General features: G+C 52.7%; 1 protein-coding gene across 8 annotated transcripts in view; it reads left to right on the top strand.

The window, feature by feature from the left end:
- Nucleotides 1-10,036, top strand: part of AK8 (adenylate kinase 8) — a 116,002-nt gene extending 105,966 nt beyond the window's left edge. For all 8 annotated transcript variants that reach the window (XM_074331246.1, XM_074331245.1, XM_019728912.2 and 5 more), the window contains 2 exons: nucleotides 5,642-5,722; nucleotides 6,788-10,036. In XM_074331246.1, the coding sequence (XP_074187347.1) occupies nucleotides 5,642-5,722; nucleotides 6,788-7,025 (319 nt within the window). In that variant the 3' untranslated portion in view covers nucleotides 7,026-10,036. The remainder of the gene's footprint in view (nucleotides 1-5,641; nucleotides 5,723-6,787) is intronic.
- Nucleotides 10,037-15,852: the final 5,816 nt, after the last annotated feature.

Below are 15,852 nucleotides of genomic sequence, written 5' to 3'. Positions count from 1 at the left end.
AGGCTGCCTAATAAAATTAGTTCTATTCTCTCCTCTTCTGGAAGAGTTTACGTGGCAATGACATTACAGTTACTATAGATTTAATTAGTACACCATGTAGTTCACAGTTGTTCCATCTATTTATTTATATACATGTATATGTTTTTAATTTTAATAAATTATAAGTTTTTTCAAGGCCTGAGAACCACCCTTTCCCCCCCAACCTTCACCATAATGTGTAGTAACTACACTATAGTGCTTTTTTTTTTTAATTATGGTAAAATACACATAACATGAAATTTACTATTTTAACCATTTTTAACTGTACTATTCTATGGCATTAGTTGTTGCTGTGCAGATATCATCACCACCATCTCCAGAACTTTCTCGTCTTCCTAAACGGAAACTCTGTCCCCATTAAACACTTGCTCCTCATTCTCCTTTCCCCTAGACCCTGGCACCCACCGTTCTCCTGCCTGTCTCTATGAATTTGTCTCCTCTAGGGACCTCATGTAAGTGGAATCATACTTGTCCTTTTGTGTCTGGCTTATTTCACTTGACATAATGTCTTCAAGTTTCATTCATGTTGTAGTACGTGTCAGGACTGCTCCGTTTTTCAGGCTAAATAACATTTCATTGTATATATACACTTTTTTTTTTTTTTTTTCATTCAGCCTGCCCATCGATGGACATTTGGGTCATTTCCACCTTTTGGCAACTGTGAATAATGCTCCTATGAATGTTGGTGTGTAAATATCTGTTCAGGTCCCTGCCTTCGGTTCTTTTGGGTTTATACCCAAAGGTGGAATTGCTGGATCCTGTGATAATTGCATGCGTAATTTTTGGAGGACTGCCACACCATGTTCCACAGCAGTTGTACCAGTTATATTCCCAAGGGTTTCACTTTCTCCATGCCCTTGCCAACGCTTGTTATTTGCTGATGTTTTGATAATAGCCATCCCAATGGGTGTGAAGTGGAGTGTCATTGTGGTGACACCACAGTGCTTTGTATTGAGTTTTGCACATAGTGGAGGCTCAGTGTTGAGACCAAGAGGCTAACAAGGGCCGGCCCCTGCCTCTGGGCTGGACTGGATGCCATAATTAGTCAGTTATTGTATGTCATCTCTCTCAGCCTGTCACATCTATCCATGGGTCCAGGAAATATGCCACCCTTCAATGTCCAGTGAATTTAGCTCTGGATCAGGGCGAACTTCAGGGCCTTTGAGGAGGAAGGCTTCCTTTGTTTGCCAAACAGCACCCCGGGATGAGAGTGAGTGAAGAGATCCCAGCTGTCACTGGGTATCTGACAGCCCTGCCCCCGCTGACAGAGGCTGAGTCCTGGCCTGTCTGGGACTCAGTTTCCCCATCTTGTACCCTCAGCAGATTGGTTCAGAGCACTCTCAACCTTGGCTACATACTAAACTGCTTGGTAAGCTTTTCAGAATCTCCATTCCCAGGCCTCACCTTGGGCAGTTGTATCAGCATCTGTCAGGGCGGGGCCCCAGCCTCAGTATTCGCAGGGCGCCCAATGGTTGGAGGATGAGCCATGCTTCCCACACCTGCTTGTGCACCTTGGTTTACAAGTGCAGGTTTTAGCAGCCCCTCCCCTGGAGTTGCTGGTTGAGTGGGAAGGGTGCCAGGGAAGCTGTATTCTAGACGCGCCTTCCAGATGATTCTCAATATCAGACACACCTGGGGGGGGGGGGTCAGCGTGGCACTTCTCCACCCCCACATGCGTACAAACCGCTGTGGGTCTTGTTGAAAACACAGACTGGTTCAGCAGGCCGGGTGGGCGGTGGAGCTAAGCTCCCAGGCGGTGCAGTGCTGCTGGTCCGAGACTCTGCTTTGAGTCGAGAGGGAGCCACAAGCCTGAAGTCCTGCAGTCCCAATGGCAGGTGAGTTGTGCCCCCACCCCAGGTGAGTCCAGGCCCCCGCTCGACTCACACACTGGCGGTGTCTGCCCAGCACGCCAGGCTTTCAGTAGCCTTTGCTTTCACCATCCCCCCTTTCCTGGGATGTGTTATTGTAAATGAGGAGCATAAACAAGAAACCTGGGCGGGAGGGGCGGGCCTGGGGCACTGTGTCTCCACAGAGCTCTGTGGGTTCTGCACTTCACCCGCTCCCCGGCTCTCCCACGAACCACGGCGCCATGAGCCTAGCTAATCAGAAGCTTCCAGCATGGACGCACAGCTCCTCTCCAGCGAGGCTTTTCCCAGCGATGTGTTTCAAGTACCAACTTGGTGTCTTCGGGCTTCTGATCTTGCCCGCCTTTCACAAGCCATTTGCTTGAATGACGACAAGTGGTCTTGCTCTGCTTGGTTAAAAATCTTTCAATTGGGGCTTGTTTGTTTGTGAAGCAGCATCAATTACCAGGGATCCCAAACTGACTCCCTTTCTACTGGCGTCCGCAGTGCCAGCGTCAGCCGCCAGCCGTGGTGACAGCGTGTTTTGGTGTCGCTGTTGGGCCTTGGAAGTTCCGGGGGTGCAATGGGGGGCCCAGCATGTTCGGAGTGTAAAGGATAAAAGCTCGTTGGAACACCTGTGCTCACGGTGTTGACGCTCCCCTACCCCGCATGTTTTATTTTGTGGCTGTTGCTTTGCAGCACGTTGCGAATGGAAGTCATTATTGAGAACGTGTGGGGAAGTACTGGGGTCTCATGGCTACCGGCGCCCAGGCTGCTGGGGGAACTATTGTGCCTGCTCTGTGGAGGGGCGGCTACAGCTTCCAGGGGGTCCCAGTGAGGGTCTTCCTGGCGACTGGGCAGATGTGAACCTCAACAAACAGCGTGGGCAAAATGAGAGACAGAGGAGAAAGGTAGTGGCCTTGAAAAGAGCATGTGGCTTAGGGACTCACATTCTTTTAAAGTTCACACAGTTTCCAAGACTAGTAGTACTGGAGAAACTAGACATATTAGGTGTCCGTTGGGTAACAATTGCAGGAAACCCAGCTCAAACCAGTGTAAGCAAAGGAAGGAAGAGATTTACGTGTTCATGTCAAGTGGGTTGGCTTCAGGCATAGCTTGCTCCAGGGTCCGGTATCTCTCAGCATCTCTCTGCTCTCTCGGATGGGTTTCATTCTCAGGTAGGCTCCCGTACCACCAGCTTGGCAGCCCCAGCAAAACGGATGCCCCTTTCCCACTGGTAAACCATGGGGCAGGCTCTCCAGGCCTGGCTTGGATCAGCCTGCATCCAGACCCAATTCCTGTGGCCAGGAGGAGCTTGCACTCAGATTGGCCACATCCCAGCCTCCCTCAGGCCCAGCCCTATAGCCCTGGGGTGAATTAACTCCAAATGAGTCACAGGGAGGACGGGCATTGGGTGCCTGTAAATCCGTGGGCACATGTAAGCGGAAGGCAGCAGCAGGTGTGAGGACAGTGTGTGGTACCTGGGCAGCCCCGCGCTGCCGCCCGCTCACGGTCTGCCGTGGCCGCGTCCTTCATCTCTCTGGAGAACACGAGGCTTTGACTCAGACCAGTGGCTATAAGCACTTGTAAGAACTGGCACCCTTTGAGAATCTGATGAGAGGCATGGACCCCACCCCCATCCCCACCCCAGGAAACATGTAGTCCACAGTCTGTGTCTAATTTCCAGGGTCACAGGAGGCCGCTGGTGCAGAGTCGCAGGCCCAGGTGTTTTCCGATGCCAGCCGGTCCAGTCCCTGGGGAAATACTGGACTCCCTCCAGAACCTGCAGAAGGACCATTTCTGGGCCGGGGGAGTCGGCATCCCGCAGTCACAGGCTCCGCAGGGGCCTATGATACCAGTGGTCCCTGGGAATGAGGGAACATGTGTGAGGTCCCTTCCCACCCTGGGCTTTTAGCAGCGTTGTCAGCTCTAGCAGTTAGCTCAGTTTTTGGCTGGAGTGGAAAACTCAGGCAGCAGGCAGAGAGTTGAAACAGACCTCGGAACCAAACATTCATTTACTCGTTCTATCACAAGTCTTTCCCAGGTGGTGCTGGGTGTCAGGATACTGGCTGAGGGTCAGCCATTGCTCTGGCCCCGGCAGGTGGCACCTGGGCCACAGAGGCTGGTCCACGACCCATGGGGACCAGTGTCCCACTGGATCTACCAAAGCTTGGCCTCTCAGCAGCCCACTCGACACTCCTGGTGAACTCCTGGGACGACAGTGAGGGGCTTCTTTGTTCACTGAGTTGGAGGAGGCAGCATATCCATCCCAAAAAGGCTCCCACCCTAAGAGTGAGGTGGGAAATCTCATTCGTGTACATTTTTCTTACACTTAGATGTGCCTCTCGCGTGAGTTTACTCCCTTGAAAGTGAACTGAACAAAGCTTTGGGTGCACAGGGAGTGTTTGCTGTCACTGATGTCATCCCCAGTGGGTTGCACACATCTGTCACCCAACCCTGATGTCACTGCTGATGGCTCTATTCAGTGTCACATCTCAGTTCCGTACGAGGGGCTGGTAACACGGGCGCTTACCGCTGGCCTGGCACAGCGTGGACACTCAGTAAATGTGCGTATGGATTAAATAAAAGATGAATGAGTAAGCAGTAAGTGAGCAATGGAATATTCCAGAAGTTATTTGTGAAAACAAGCCAGGATGTTTTAATGCTGGGTTAGTCTGTGGGCAGGAGCCATGCACACCTGGGCCTTCGTTCCCCACCCCCCCGCCCCGCTCACCATCCAGAGGGAGCGACAGCACACTCACCTGACCCAGCACTGTTAACATTAGTCACTGTCAAGGGCCAGCAAACTCTTTGTGGCGGGGCTGTCCTGGTCATTGTAGGGTGTTCAGCACTGTTCTTGGCCTGTACCCAAGAGAAGCCAGTGGCACCCCTCCCCCAGTTGTGACAACCAAAAATGTCCCCATATTGTGCTAAATGTCTTCTGGGGGCAAAATCGCACCCGACTGAACACCTCTCCTCAGGTTTTATATAAAGACAGGGTGCCACTGCCCAAAGAGGAGGGATTGAACCATTTGAACCAGGGTGTCGGAGATTATTCCCATTCGGAGAGCCGCGGCACAGTGAGCACTGTCTGTTCCGCTGGGCTCGTGACTTTTAAGGTCCTGTCCCTTGGGTCCGGGCTCCTTTCTGAAAGGCAGTTGGGAACAACCCACCCCACCTCTCCAAGGAGGGTTCGGGCAGCCAGGGCGCCTGAACTCTCGCGGCAGGTACCCAGTCGACATCATAGTCCAAGAATGACCAAAGCCCACTACGCTCGGCACAAACTTCATCTCAGGAGATCTTCGACACCAGTCAGCTACTGTTAGCCCCATTGCACGGTGAGGAAACGGAGTCTGCGAGGTTGTGTTAGTGGCCCAGGTCACCCAGCAAGTCCAGGGTGGAGGTGAGATTCTAACCCGTCTGTGGACTCCACAGGACACACTGTCCTCCCCAAGGGACAGGTCATCTGCTCCCCTGCGGCTCACCTGCACGGTGCCCCCGGAAGTCCCACCCCCAGGAGTGATGGGGGCTGGCAGCTGTCCTGAATTTGGTGCAGAGAGCTTCTGAGGCAGGAAGCCCCTGCCTGTGTCCTTCCCAGGTGACCTCTGAGAGCGCTGGGTACTGGGAGCCCCCGATGGATGGTTCCGAGGCTCCAGCCGCTTTCAGGTCTTGATGGCGACTCTGGTCTCAGGTGACAAGAGTCTAGCTCAGCCTGGGGTTCTCTCTTGTTAATTATGGTACTTGTTCTTTTCCCGCAGGGTGTTTTTCCTGAATGTGCCGTTAGATTCTATCATCGAGAGGCTGACCCTGAGGAGGACAGATCCTGTCACCGGAGAAAGGTTTGTTGGTGACTCCGGGCAGTTGGCCATCAGAGAGCTTCTGGGGCCAGGACCCACGGGGGAGCCTCCTCTCTGCCTGGCAGACCTATGCCACGCAGGACTGCGCCCGGATCAACACTGGTGACTACTGACAGAAGATTCTAGAAAAGGGGGTTCATCCAACTAGCGCCTCTGGGCAGCATCTGTCAACCCTCTTTGCCTGGAATAGTGACCAGGAAATGAATGTCCGAGGCTCTACAATTGTTGAAATGTTCGCCCACTCTATCCTGGGCAGCAGCTGTGACCCCAGCGTGTGAGATGGCTGCACTGGGCAGGTGTCACCTGTACATTTGACGGGGCCTTGCTCTCACCGCGAGGCTGGGCACAGCTCCACGGGGACCAGTGCACTTTGAGCCTTCCCGAAGTTACAGGGAGTACACCCTGAGCTGTATTCTGAAGTCTGACCAAGTGCTCTCGCTGTGTTCATGGCGAAATGCAATCAGAGTCCCTGCGATCACAAAGGGGTAGGAGCTTCCATCCCCCCCAGGACCCAGGCCACGTTTCGTGGTGACCAGGCTACTCCAGGTGGAGTGAGAAGGGGCAGGAAGGAAATACCAGGGTTTTTCTAAACTATGGGCCTGAGGTCTTCCCTCTCCCTTGCTGCCAGGGGACAGTCTTTTGCGGACCTGTGTCAAGCACAATGGCCTTCCCCTGCCCCTGGGGGCTCCCAGCAGTGACCGTCTATGGCACTGTCATCTCTGCTCACAATGTTCTTATAGTGTCCCTTCCCCCATTTCACTCAGCTCCATAAACATCGCGTCAACATCTGGCAGGCTTGCCATTGTGTCGTCATAGCAGATATAATGCCAGGCCTATAGCAGATGCCTAATAACATTGTTTGGAAGGACAAAGAAAGAAAGAGGAATGTGGCACTTCCTATATTATTCTGTTCTGTCCTAGTATTATCGCATCCTTCCCCCCCGGGTGGCAGTGGTGACCTGCTGGTCAACAGTAGGACAGAGGGCCCTCTTCTCCCCTGCTCCCTGGGCAGGCCCTCGGGCCACCTGCTTCCCCCTTCTCCTGTAGGTACCACCTCATGTACAAGCCGCCGCCGACCATGGAGATCCAGGCCCGTCTCCTCCAGAACCCAAAGGATTCGGAAGAACAAGTCAAGCTCCGGACGGATCAGTTCTACAGGAGGTGCGCCGAGCTGGAGCAGTTCTACGAGCAGGCCGTCACGCTCAACGGGGACCAGGACCCCTACACGGTCTTTGAATACCTGGAGAGTGGGATCATTAATCCCCTGCCCAGTAAAGTCCCCTGAAGGGGACATAGTTACTCCCCACCCCCACCCCAGCGTCTGGAACCTCAGCTGAGCCAATAAAGAGTGCCGGGTGCAGTGCCGTGTGTCCTGTAGGTGAGGTGGCTGCAGGTGGCCTTGTTTGGGGCTCTGGGAACACAGGACAGGCGAAGCCCAGGGGGGCAGCAGGGCAGAGACCGTCGGGCGGGGGATGAGCTGAGACCTGGGATGAGCTGCACCCGGCACCGGATGGCACAGCTCTCGGAGCCTCTTTCCTCACAGCCGACGTGGGGTGCTAACAGTACCTGCCTCACAGGTTGCTGTGGGTCCAGTGAGCTGAGGCAGAGAAAGCACTTAGCTCAGTGCAGGGCACACGATGAGTGCTCAAGAAACGCTTTCACAAAACACCATCTATAGCAGTGCCACAGGTAGAACTCTCTGGAATGAGGGCACGCTCTGCACTGGCCAGAGCGGCAACCACAGCGGCAAGTGACTTGTTGAGCCCTGGGATGTGACTAGTGCCACCGAGATGGCTTTAATTTTACTTAATTTTCATTAATTGAAATGTACATAGCTACATGTGGCTGGTGGCTACCCTTGGAGTTCTAGACACACTCAGCCATTTCTTAAGACTTGCGAGAACCCCTTAGAAGGCCCCCTTCAGGTCCTATGGATAATATCCCCTCTGGGGCCTGCAGAGTCCAAAGCGCCAAGGAGTGGATGGCGGAGGGATGATGGGACAGTGACCCCTTAGGCTGACAGGGCGCGTGGTCTTCTTCCATAAGCTCCCCCCCACCCCGCCCTCATTTCCTTCTGCCTCATTAGAAAGGTACTTGGCTGATCCCTTCATCAACAGAAGAGGACACTGAAGCCGCAGAGGGTAAGGGACTGGCCCACGTCACTCAGATCCATGGCTAGACCTGAAGCTGGTGTCCTGCTGCTCTAGGATGACTAAATCGCCTGCTGGCCTGGGGTGGCCCCGAGTCCCGACAGCAGATCTGCCCCTGGCACCGGCCAGCAGGGTGTGCAGGGAGCCCAGCCTCCTGGGCTTGCTGTCCTGCTTCCGCCCCTGCCACAGGCAGGTGGAGCCCCAGGCCGGCTGCAGCCAGTTCTCACGGGGCTGGGCATTCTCTCCAGAGGGTGTGTCCGAGCCTCTGCACTTTCCTCTCTGCTAGACTGGGCCACGCAGCCCCCGGCCCTCTCTCCTTGCCCTTCTCAGGCCCTGGGTACTACCCCTGAAACTCCATCAGGAGCCTCCCTTGCCCAGGCCCCATTTCTTCCCAGCCCCCCACAGGGAAGAGGGCATCTGCCCTGAAAGTCCCCGGACCATGCATGCCTGCCCAGTAAGCGTCCTCGGGCCCCAGGAGGCCCCAGGAGGAGCCCCAGCCACAGACCAGGCTGCAAACGCCCGTGCTGTGCACCCAGCATGTACTCTGGCCGCCTGTACCCAGGGCCCCCCAACCAGAGGAGACTGTGAATCAGGAAGGGGGCCAGCGGCCTGGCTAGAGGTCACCTCTCTCACGTCCCCCGCCTCCTCTGCTTGTCACTTCAGACACCAGGAACGTGGCCTCACTTAACTGGAACGCTCAGTGAAACACCATTTGGACGTGAATCCTTAGCCAAAGACATCATAACACATTATTTAGTTAACATATTAATGCTGACCTTGTGGACCATGGGCTGCGGGGCTGCTCACACCACCAGCCCTCCGCTTCCCCCGCCTGCCGCCTTGCCCGAGGGCAGCGTGTACGCTCTGCACCCTCTGTGAGGCAGGTTGTCTCCAACAAGGGCCTGGGCTGTGGAACCGAGCAGCTCAGGTCCCCATGCTGCTGTGTGACCTTGGGCAAGTTACTTAACCTCTCGGGATCCTTGTGAAATGAGAACAAAATAGTCATTGCCTCCTAGACGGTACTAAGCAAGTACCGTGGGATGAAATGAGTTACCACAAAGAAAGGCTGACATCGGGCACAGTGTGCGCTCGGGGACCTCAGTGGTCCTCCGTCACGTCATTCCCACACTCCCTGACAGGTCAGTGCTGTTTTTAATCCCTGAGTAAGGAAAGGGGCTCAGTGTTGAATAACTTGCCCAAAGCTGCAAGTGGTAAGCGAGGGGGGGGGTGCTCATGGAAGAAGATCAGCTCTGTCCGCCTAAGGTGTCACTGTCCTGTCCCTCCACGTCCACTCCTGGGTGCTGTGGGCTCTGCAGGCCCAGAGGCGCTAATACCCACCCTGAAGGTGGGCCTCCTAAGGGGTTCTAACAAGTCTTAATGGCTGAGTGTGTCTAGAACTGCCCTGTCCAACACAGCAGAGGGGTCAGGACCCAAATCTGCTGGACCCAGAACTCCGCGTGATGACCCAGAAGGCACCCTCTTTCCCCACTGTCACTGTCGGGGTTGCAGAGGGCATTTGGCTTGCAGGGCCCCTGCCTTCCGGGCAGCCCTGCCACGGCCAGCTGCAGGACGCCGGCACCCCAGGAGCTCGGCCCCACCGCCCCCCTCGGCCCCTGGCATGCCGGATTCCTGGGGTCTGGGGTTGGTTGGGCTCTGGCGCTGCCCTGACTCGGGGACAGCGCGGCTTCATTGAGATGCGCTGGGCGCGCGGTCCGGGGCGCCCCTCAGTGTGCGGCGGCCCCGGCGCCCTGCTGGGGTTGGTCCGACACGCTCCTGCTCGTGTAGCTCGCTGCCTAGGACACGACGTGAACAAATGGCATTCATCTCCTCCCGAGCCCGGCCGCCCCTCCCGCTGCTTTGCATACGCCTGGCTGGGGCCGAGGGACCACGAGGCTTTTCTAATTGGAGCCCTGGCTCCAACTCCGGCCCAAGTGGACCGCGGACTGGAGTCGATTAGCATCCAGATGCAAACGCCGCCACGGAGGTCGCGCTCCCCGGCCCGGAGAGGCCCAGCCCTGTGGCCCGAGGACCCAGGTCTGGCTAATTTCCGTGTCAGCGCCTGTGCGGGAAGTTCACTGAGGTCTGATTAACCTGCTAGGGAACAAATCGTCCCACGGTGTTGTAATTAAAGCAGCTCTTTGATTCATTTTCAGCTTCTTTTATCCTAAGTTGTCACCACCAGCTCTCCCTGCCCTGGCTGCCAGCAAGTCACCCTGGGGTATAGCTGCGCCTGTACCATGCCCGCCCTTTTCCATCCCCCTGGCAGTGAGAACCCAGATGGTGCAGAGGCCCCTTTGGGGTGTCTCCCCCACGCCCTCCCCCCACCGCAGAGCCTCCACGGGTGTTTCTGCTGCAGGACCCTGCCCCGTGGCTGCCGCTGGTGAGACCAGGGTTATGCCTGGAGGTGGCGCCAAGCTGACCCAACCAGCTTCTCTCCCCCAGGAATTTGGAAAGAGAACTGGGGGCACCTTCTGGTGGCTTGCAGGAGGGAGAGGGCATTGGGGGTCTGTGGCCTGTGCACAGCACAGAAGTTAACCTGGAGAGACCAGAACTGGAGGCAGGGATGTGCCCACCTCATCCACTCAACAAGTAGCTATGGGGTGCCTACGACGTGCCTGGCATTGGGGACCGTAGAGGAAAACAGGGCAAAATCGCTGCCCGTATGAGGCCCACATTTTACCAAGATGACAGAAATGACAGAGAAAATGAGAGACCGTCTGATTTCCGATGGTTCCTGAGACCCTTCTCTGCCCTTGGGTCCCATGAAACTTCCCTATACTTCCCAGCATGCTCCACTCTGGCCTCGGGCAGCAGACAAGGCTCGTGGGCACAGTGGTGTGGTTAGGACTAGTCTAGAGGTGCGTCCAGGGAGGGGCCCTAGGAGTGGGGGTGAGGGGGCTTAAATGAGGCCAGGACTCCTGGGCAACCCACTAGCGGAGGTGACGGTGACTTGGGAACTGAGTCTTGAGGTTCATCGGGAGGTTCAGAGACATGACAAAGAGTGTCCTGTCAGCTGATCACGGAGCATGCTTCCATTAAAAAAACAGAAATATAATTGTATTATAAATATTTTTATTATTAAAATACATGTTGTCGCAGATGGCAAGTAGCCATTCCCTTCCATGGCCGCGCAATATTCCATTGTATGTGTGTACCCCTCTTTATCGACTCATCCACTGTGGACACCCAGGCTGCCTCCACATCCTGGCCATTGTAAGCAATGCTGCAGTGAACATACGGATGCACAGGTCCCCTTGAAGCAGCGTTTTGGGTTTCTTCAGGTAAATACCCAGAAGTGGGATTACTGGGTCCTTCACTGTCTCTTCTTATAGCCTTTGTTTTAAAATCTGTTTTGTCTGGTATAAGTATTGCTACCCCAGATTTTTTTTTTTTTCCATTTTCATGAAATATCTTTTTCCATCCCTTTTCTTTGTGTCTTTCAATCTGAAGTGAGTCTCTTGTAGGCAGTATACATAAGTATTGTGTTTTCTTATCCAGTCAGCCACCCTGTCTCTTTTGATTGGAGCATTTAGTTCATTTACATTGAAATTGTTGATAGATATGTAGCTATTGCCATTTTATTATAATTTTGATTTTTTTTTCTGTCTTAAGTCCCTCTGGTTTGGTGGTGATGAACTCCTTTAGCTTTTTCTTGTCTGGGAAGCTCTTTATCTGCCCTTCAATTCTAAATGATGGCCTTGCTGGGTAGAGCAGTCTTGGTTGTAGGTCCTTGTTTTTCATCACGTTGAATATTTTGTGCCAGTCCCTTCTGACCTGCAAAGTTTTTGTTGAGCAATCAGCTGACAATCTTATGGGAGCTCCCTTATAAGTTACTAGTTGCCTTTTTCTTGCTTCTTTTAAGATTCTCTGTTTGTCTTTAACCTTTACCATTTTAATTACAATGTGTCTTGGTGTGGGCCTGTTTGGGTTCATCTTGTTTGGGACTCACTGTGCTTCCTGGGCTTGTATGTCTATTTCCTTTGCCAGGTTAGGAAAGTTTTATTTCTTCAAATAAGTTCTCAATTCCGTGCTTTCTCTCTTCTCTTTCTGGTACCCCTCTGATGAGAATGTTGTTATGCTTGATGTGGTCCCAGAGGTCTCTTAAACTATCCCCATTTTTAAAATTGTTTTTGCTGCTCCAATTGGGTGTTTCTGCTACCTTGTCTTCCAAATCGCTGACTTGATTCTCTGCTCCATCTAGTCTGCTGGTGGTTCGTCTAGTGCATGCTTCATTTCAGTTATTGTTTTCTTCACTTCTGATTGGTTCTTTTTTATGGGTTCTGTATCCTTTTTTATGCTTCCTACCTCTTTTTGAAGTTCTCACTGAGTTCCCTGAGCATCCTTATAAGCATGGTTTTGACCTCTGTGTCTGGTAGGTTGCTTGCTCCATTTCATTTAGTTCTTTTTCTGGATTTCTCTCCTGTTCTTTCATTTGGGACGCACTTCTTTGTTTCCTCATTTTGGCTGCCTCTCTGTGTTTGTTTCCATGTGTTAGGTAGATCTGCTATGTCTCCCAGTCTTGGCCAGGTGGCCTTATATAATAGGTATCCTGTGGGGCTCAGTGGTACAGTCTCCCCGGTCACCTGAGCCAGGTGTTCCAGGAGTGTCCTTTGTGTGGGTTTGTGCGTACCTTCCTGATGTAGTTGAGCCTTGATTGCTATTGGCATGTCAGTGGGTGGGATTGACCTTCAGGCTGACTGGCTGACTGTCCACAGCTTATGGACTGCTGTGGGGGGGGGGGCTTACCACATGGAGTGGGATTTCCCCCCAGAAGGTCTGTTGAGACTGCCCTTTGTGTGTGTGCCACCTGTGGGGCTAACTGGGTGATGCTCTGCTGTGATCTGAAGTCATCCTCCAAGTATGTTGGTTCTGGGGCCTCTTGGGAGGGGCTCTGGTGCAGGCCCAGGTCACCCACTGCCTGTGACTGGCCAGCGCTACCTGGTACAAAGTGATCTGCTGTTGTTTGCGCTAACCCTAGAAGCTCGTAGGAGAGGCTGTGCTGCAAACCAAGGACAGCTGCCACCAGTACCAAGCCTGGGGTAACTCCACAAAAAGCCAGGACACCCAGAGGCCTGTTGCCATCTGCCAGCTCCCTTAAGGTTCAGCCCCTGATAAAGCCTCGTGTAGTATGTGAGTTGGGTGAGGCAGCATCTCAGGGAGTCACTAGAGTGGGAAGAGTTGTGGTCACCAGGCTAATGTAGACTGTGGTTTGGTGCCAGTGCTGAGCCTGGAGCTACTCAGCAGAAGTCTCAGAGCACACCAAGGCCAGTCACTGCCCCCCTGGGACCCATGGACTCTGATAGTTTTCCTAGAAAGAGTGCAGTGTGGAAGGTGCTGGCTGCTCGAGGAGAAAGTGCCTCCAGCTGTGTGCAAGTTGGGTGGGGCGGGGTCCCAGCTGCATCAGCAGAGCAGAGCTGTGGAGCTCACCCGGCCAATCAGATTCAGATTTGGCTGTAAGCATAGGGGGCGGGCTCAACACAGGAAAGATGGCGCCCGCCTGCCGGCTGCTCGGGAGGAGGACTCCTCACAGGGAAAATGCTGACTGTCCTCCAGTCCTTCCCCTGTAGTCACCGACCTCCATCTGCCCCCGTATGCCTCTGAAGCCCCACAAGTCACTGTCCCTGTGCTGGAGCCCAAGGTGAGTGCTTGCGAGCGAGAGAGTCTATGAGCAGGCCGCTTAAGAGGACGCCTGGGTTTCTCACCGCCTTCCGTCCCTCCCGGATGGTTGGAATCCCCACTGTTTTTCACAGCCAGATGTTGCAGGGGCTCCTTTTCCCAGCACCAGTGCTCTGGGATAGGAGACTGGGGTGGGAGGCTGGGGTTCCTTGCTCCTCTGGGGGGAACCTCTGTGGCCAAGGTGTCCCTCCTGGTTTGTCAACCGCCCCAGGGAGGTTTGGGGCCCATTCCGCGTCTCCACCCCTCCTACCAGTCTCAACGTGGCTTCTTCTTTATATTTTTGGTTATAAAGCTTCTGTTCAGCCAGATTTCAGATGGTTCTCCAGGTTGATTTTTCCATAATTTAGTTGTAATTTTAATGTGTTCATGGAAGGACGCAGGCACAGGGTTTATTCTGCCATCTTGGATCTCTCCACAATCATTGTACTATTTCCCTCCTGGCAACACACATGCCCCACATTGAAGCAGTTGTCACCTCCAGCGTAACATACTCACCAGGATGTTGTTATGTGTATAACAGACTGGCATGTTTGTGGAATGACAAGCCCAAGGTCTGCACCCAAACAGTCATGGGGATATAAAGTACAGCAGGGGACTATAGTTGATAATATTGTGATAGCATAGTATGGTGTCAGATGGTTGCTGGACTTACAGTGGTCACTTCTTGTGGTATATAATACTGTATGTTAGCTATATTTTAGTAAAAATCTTTTAAAATGCATTGTACAGCCCAGTGATTATCATTAATAATACTATGTTATATACTTCCAAGTTGTTAAGAGTCGATCTTAAATGTTCTCAGCACAAAAAAGAAATGGTGATCATGTGACGTGATGCAGGTGTTAGCTAACAATGATGGCAATCATTCCTTCACCTGTAACTGCATCAAATCAATACATAGTACACATTAAACTTACATGATGTGGTATTCGCATATCCATTATATCTCAATAGAGCTGAAAAAAATCTAAAAAGAATAAGTATTTGACCTTGAGCCAGTTAAATAAAAAAAGAAAATCAAGCATTTGCCTCATCAATACACCACCAATTTCCAGAAGCTGTCCCTGTCTCTTCTAGTAGACATTCCGTCTGACACCAAACTGCAATTGAGCTACGACTTGATTACATTTAGAGCAGCCCACTGTCCTCTGTGGTGACCATCAGGCTTTGCCAGGCCAGCCTGGTGCTTTAGACAGAGACATGATGGAAACCAGCACTGCCACAATCTGTCTTTGAGGGCGGCGTTAATCTTTATAATTCACCTGAGTTACAGCTGCTCCTGACTTACTACCGGGGCAGCCGTTTCAGGGGCTTCTACTTGGCCCTTTCTCCACAGGTCAGAGAACCATCCCAAATATGAACTCGCACTGGGGAAATGCCTACAGGGTGGGTTCTCAAGGCCACTGGCCCCCATTTTTGGTTAAAATCCAACAGTACCCTCATTGTCTACCCAGCTCTCCCCACAAGAACCCTTGGTCTATTAACCAGGGCCACAGAGCCCTGTAGGAGAACCCCCATGGCTATTCCCACTTGCCTGTGGTGTAGCTGTATTTCTGTAGCAGTTCACTGCCACCACTGGGTCTCTGCTATTCTGGAATCCTAGCATCCTCGACACGTGCAAGTCCAATTCCTTGCTGTCAGTCCTGGCCTGGGGACAGCCACCACCAAGCTCTCGTTGACTTAGGACCCACCCCTTTGCTTTAGCCAAAGGACGTCCTCACTAGAGGATTAGCGCCCTTATAAGAAGAGACCCCAGGGACCTTGCTCTCCCCACTCGTGCACCAAGAGGTCATGTGAGCACACAGAGAGATGGCGGCCACCTACAAGCCAAGAGAAGAGGCCTCAGAACGAAACCCACCCTGCTGGCGCCATGATTCATCTTGGACTTTCCAGGCCCCAGAACTGTGAGAAAGAAATTCCTGTTGTTTAAGCCACCTATGGTATTTTGTTACGGTCGCCTGAACTAAGACAAGTGACTGCTTAAAATAACTATATATGTTGGGTTTATCATGTATATAAAAGGAAAACATATAACACTGATATAGCACGAAGGGTGGGGGACATAAATGGAGTATCAACTACCTTTTGGTTAGTATGTCTTTCCATCCTCTTTTTAACTCTTTCTGCATCCTTCTACTTTATATTTATCACTTCTAAGCAACGTGGGGTGTTTTTTTAAACCAGTCTGGCAATCTTTGCTTGAATCATTTTATTTGCATGCAATGAAATAGTTATATTTTAGTGTAAAGCTATTGTCTTACTATTTGCTTTTCATTTTCCCATCTC

Source organism: Rhinolophus sinicus, linkage group LG04 (assembly GCF_036562045.2).
Source record: "Rhinolophus sinicus isolate RSC01 linkage group LG04, ASM3656204v1, whole genome shotgun sequence".
In the NCBI taxonomy this organism is placed as follows: Eukaryota; Metazoa; Chordata; class Mammalia; order Chiroptera; family Rhinolophidae; genus Rhinolophus; species Rhinolophus sinicus.
Note: the sequence above shows the minus strand (reverse complement) of the source record. Positions and strands in the feature narration are given on the sequence as shown.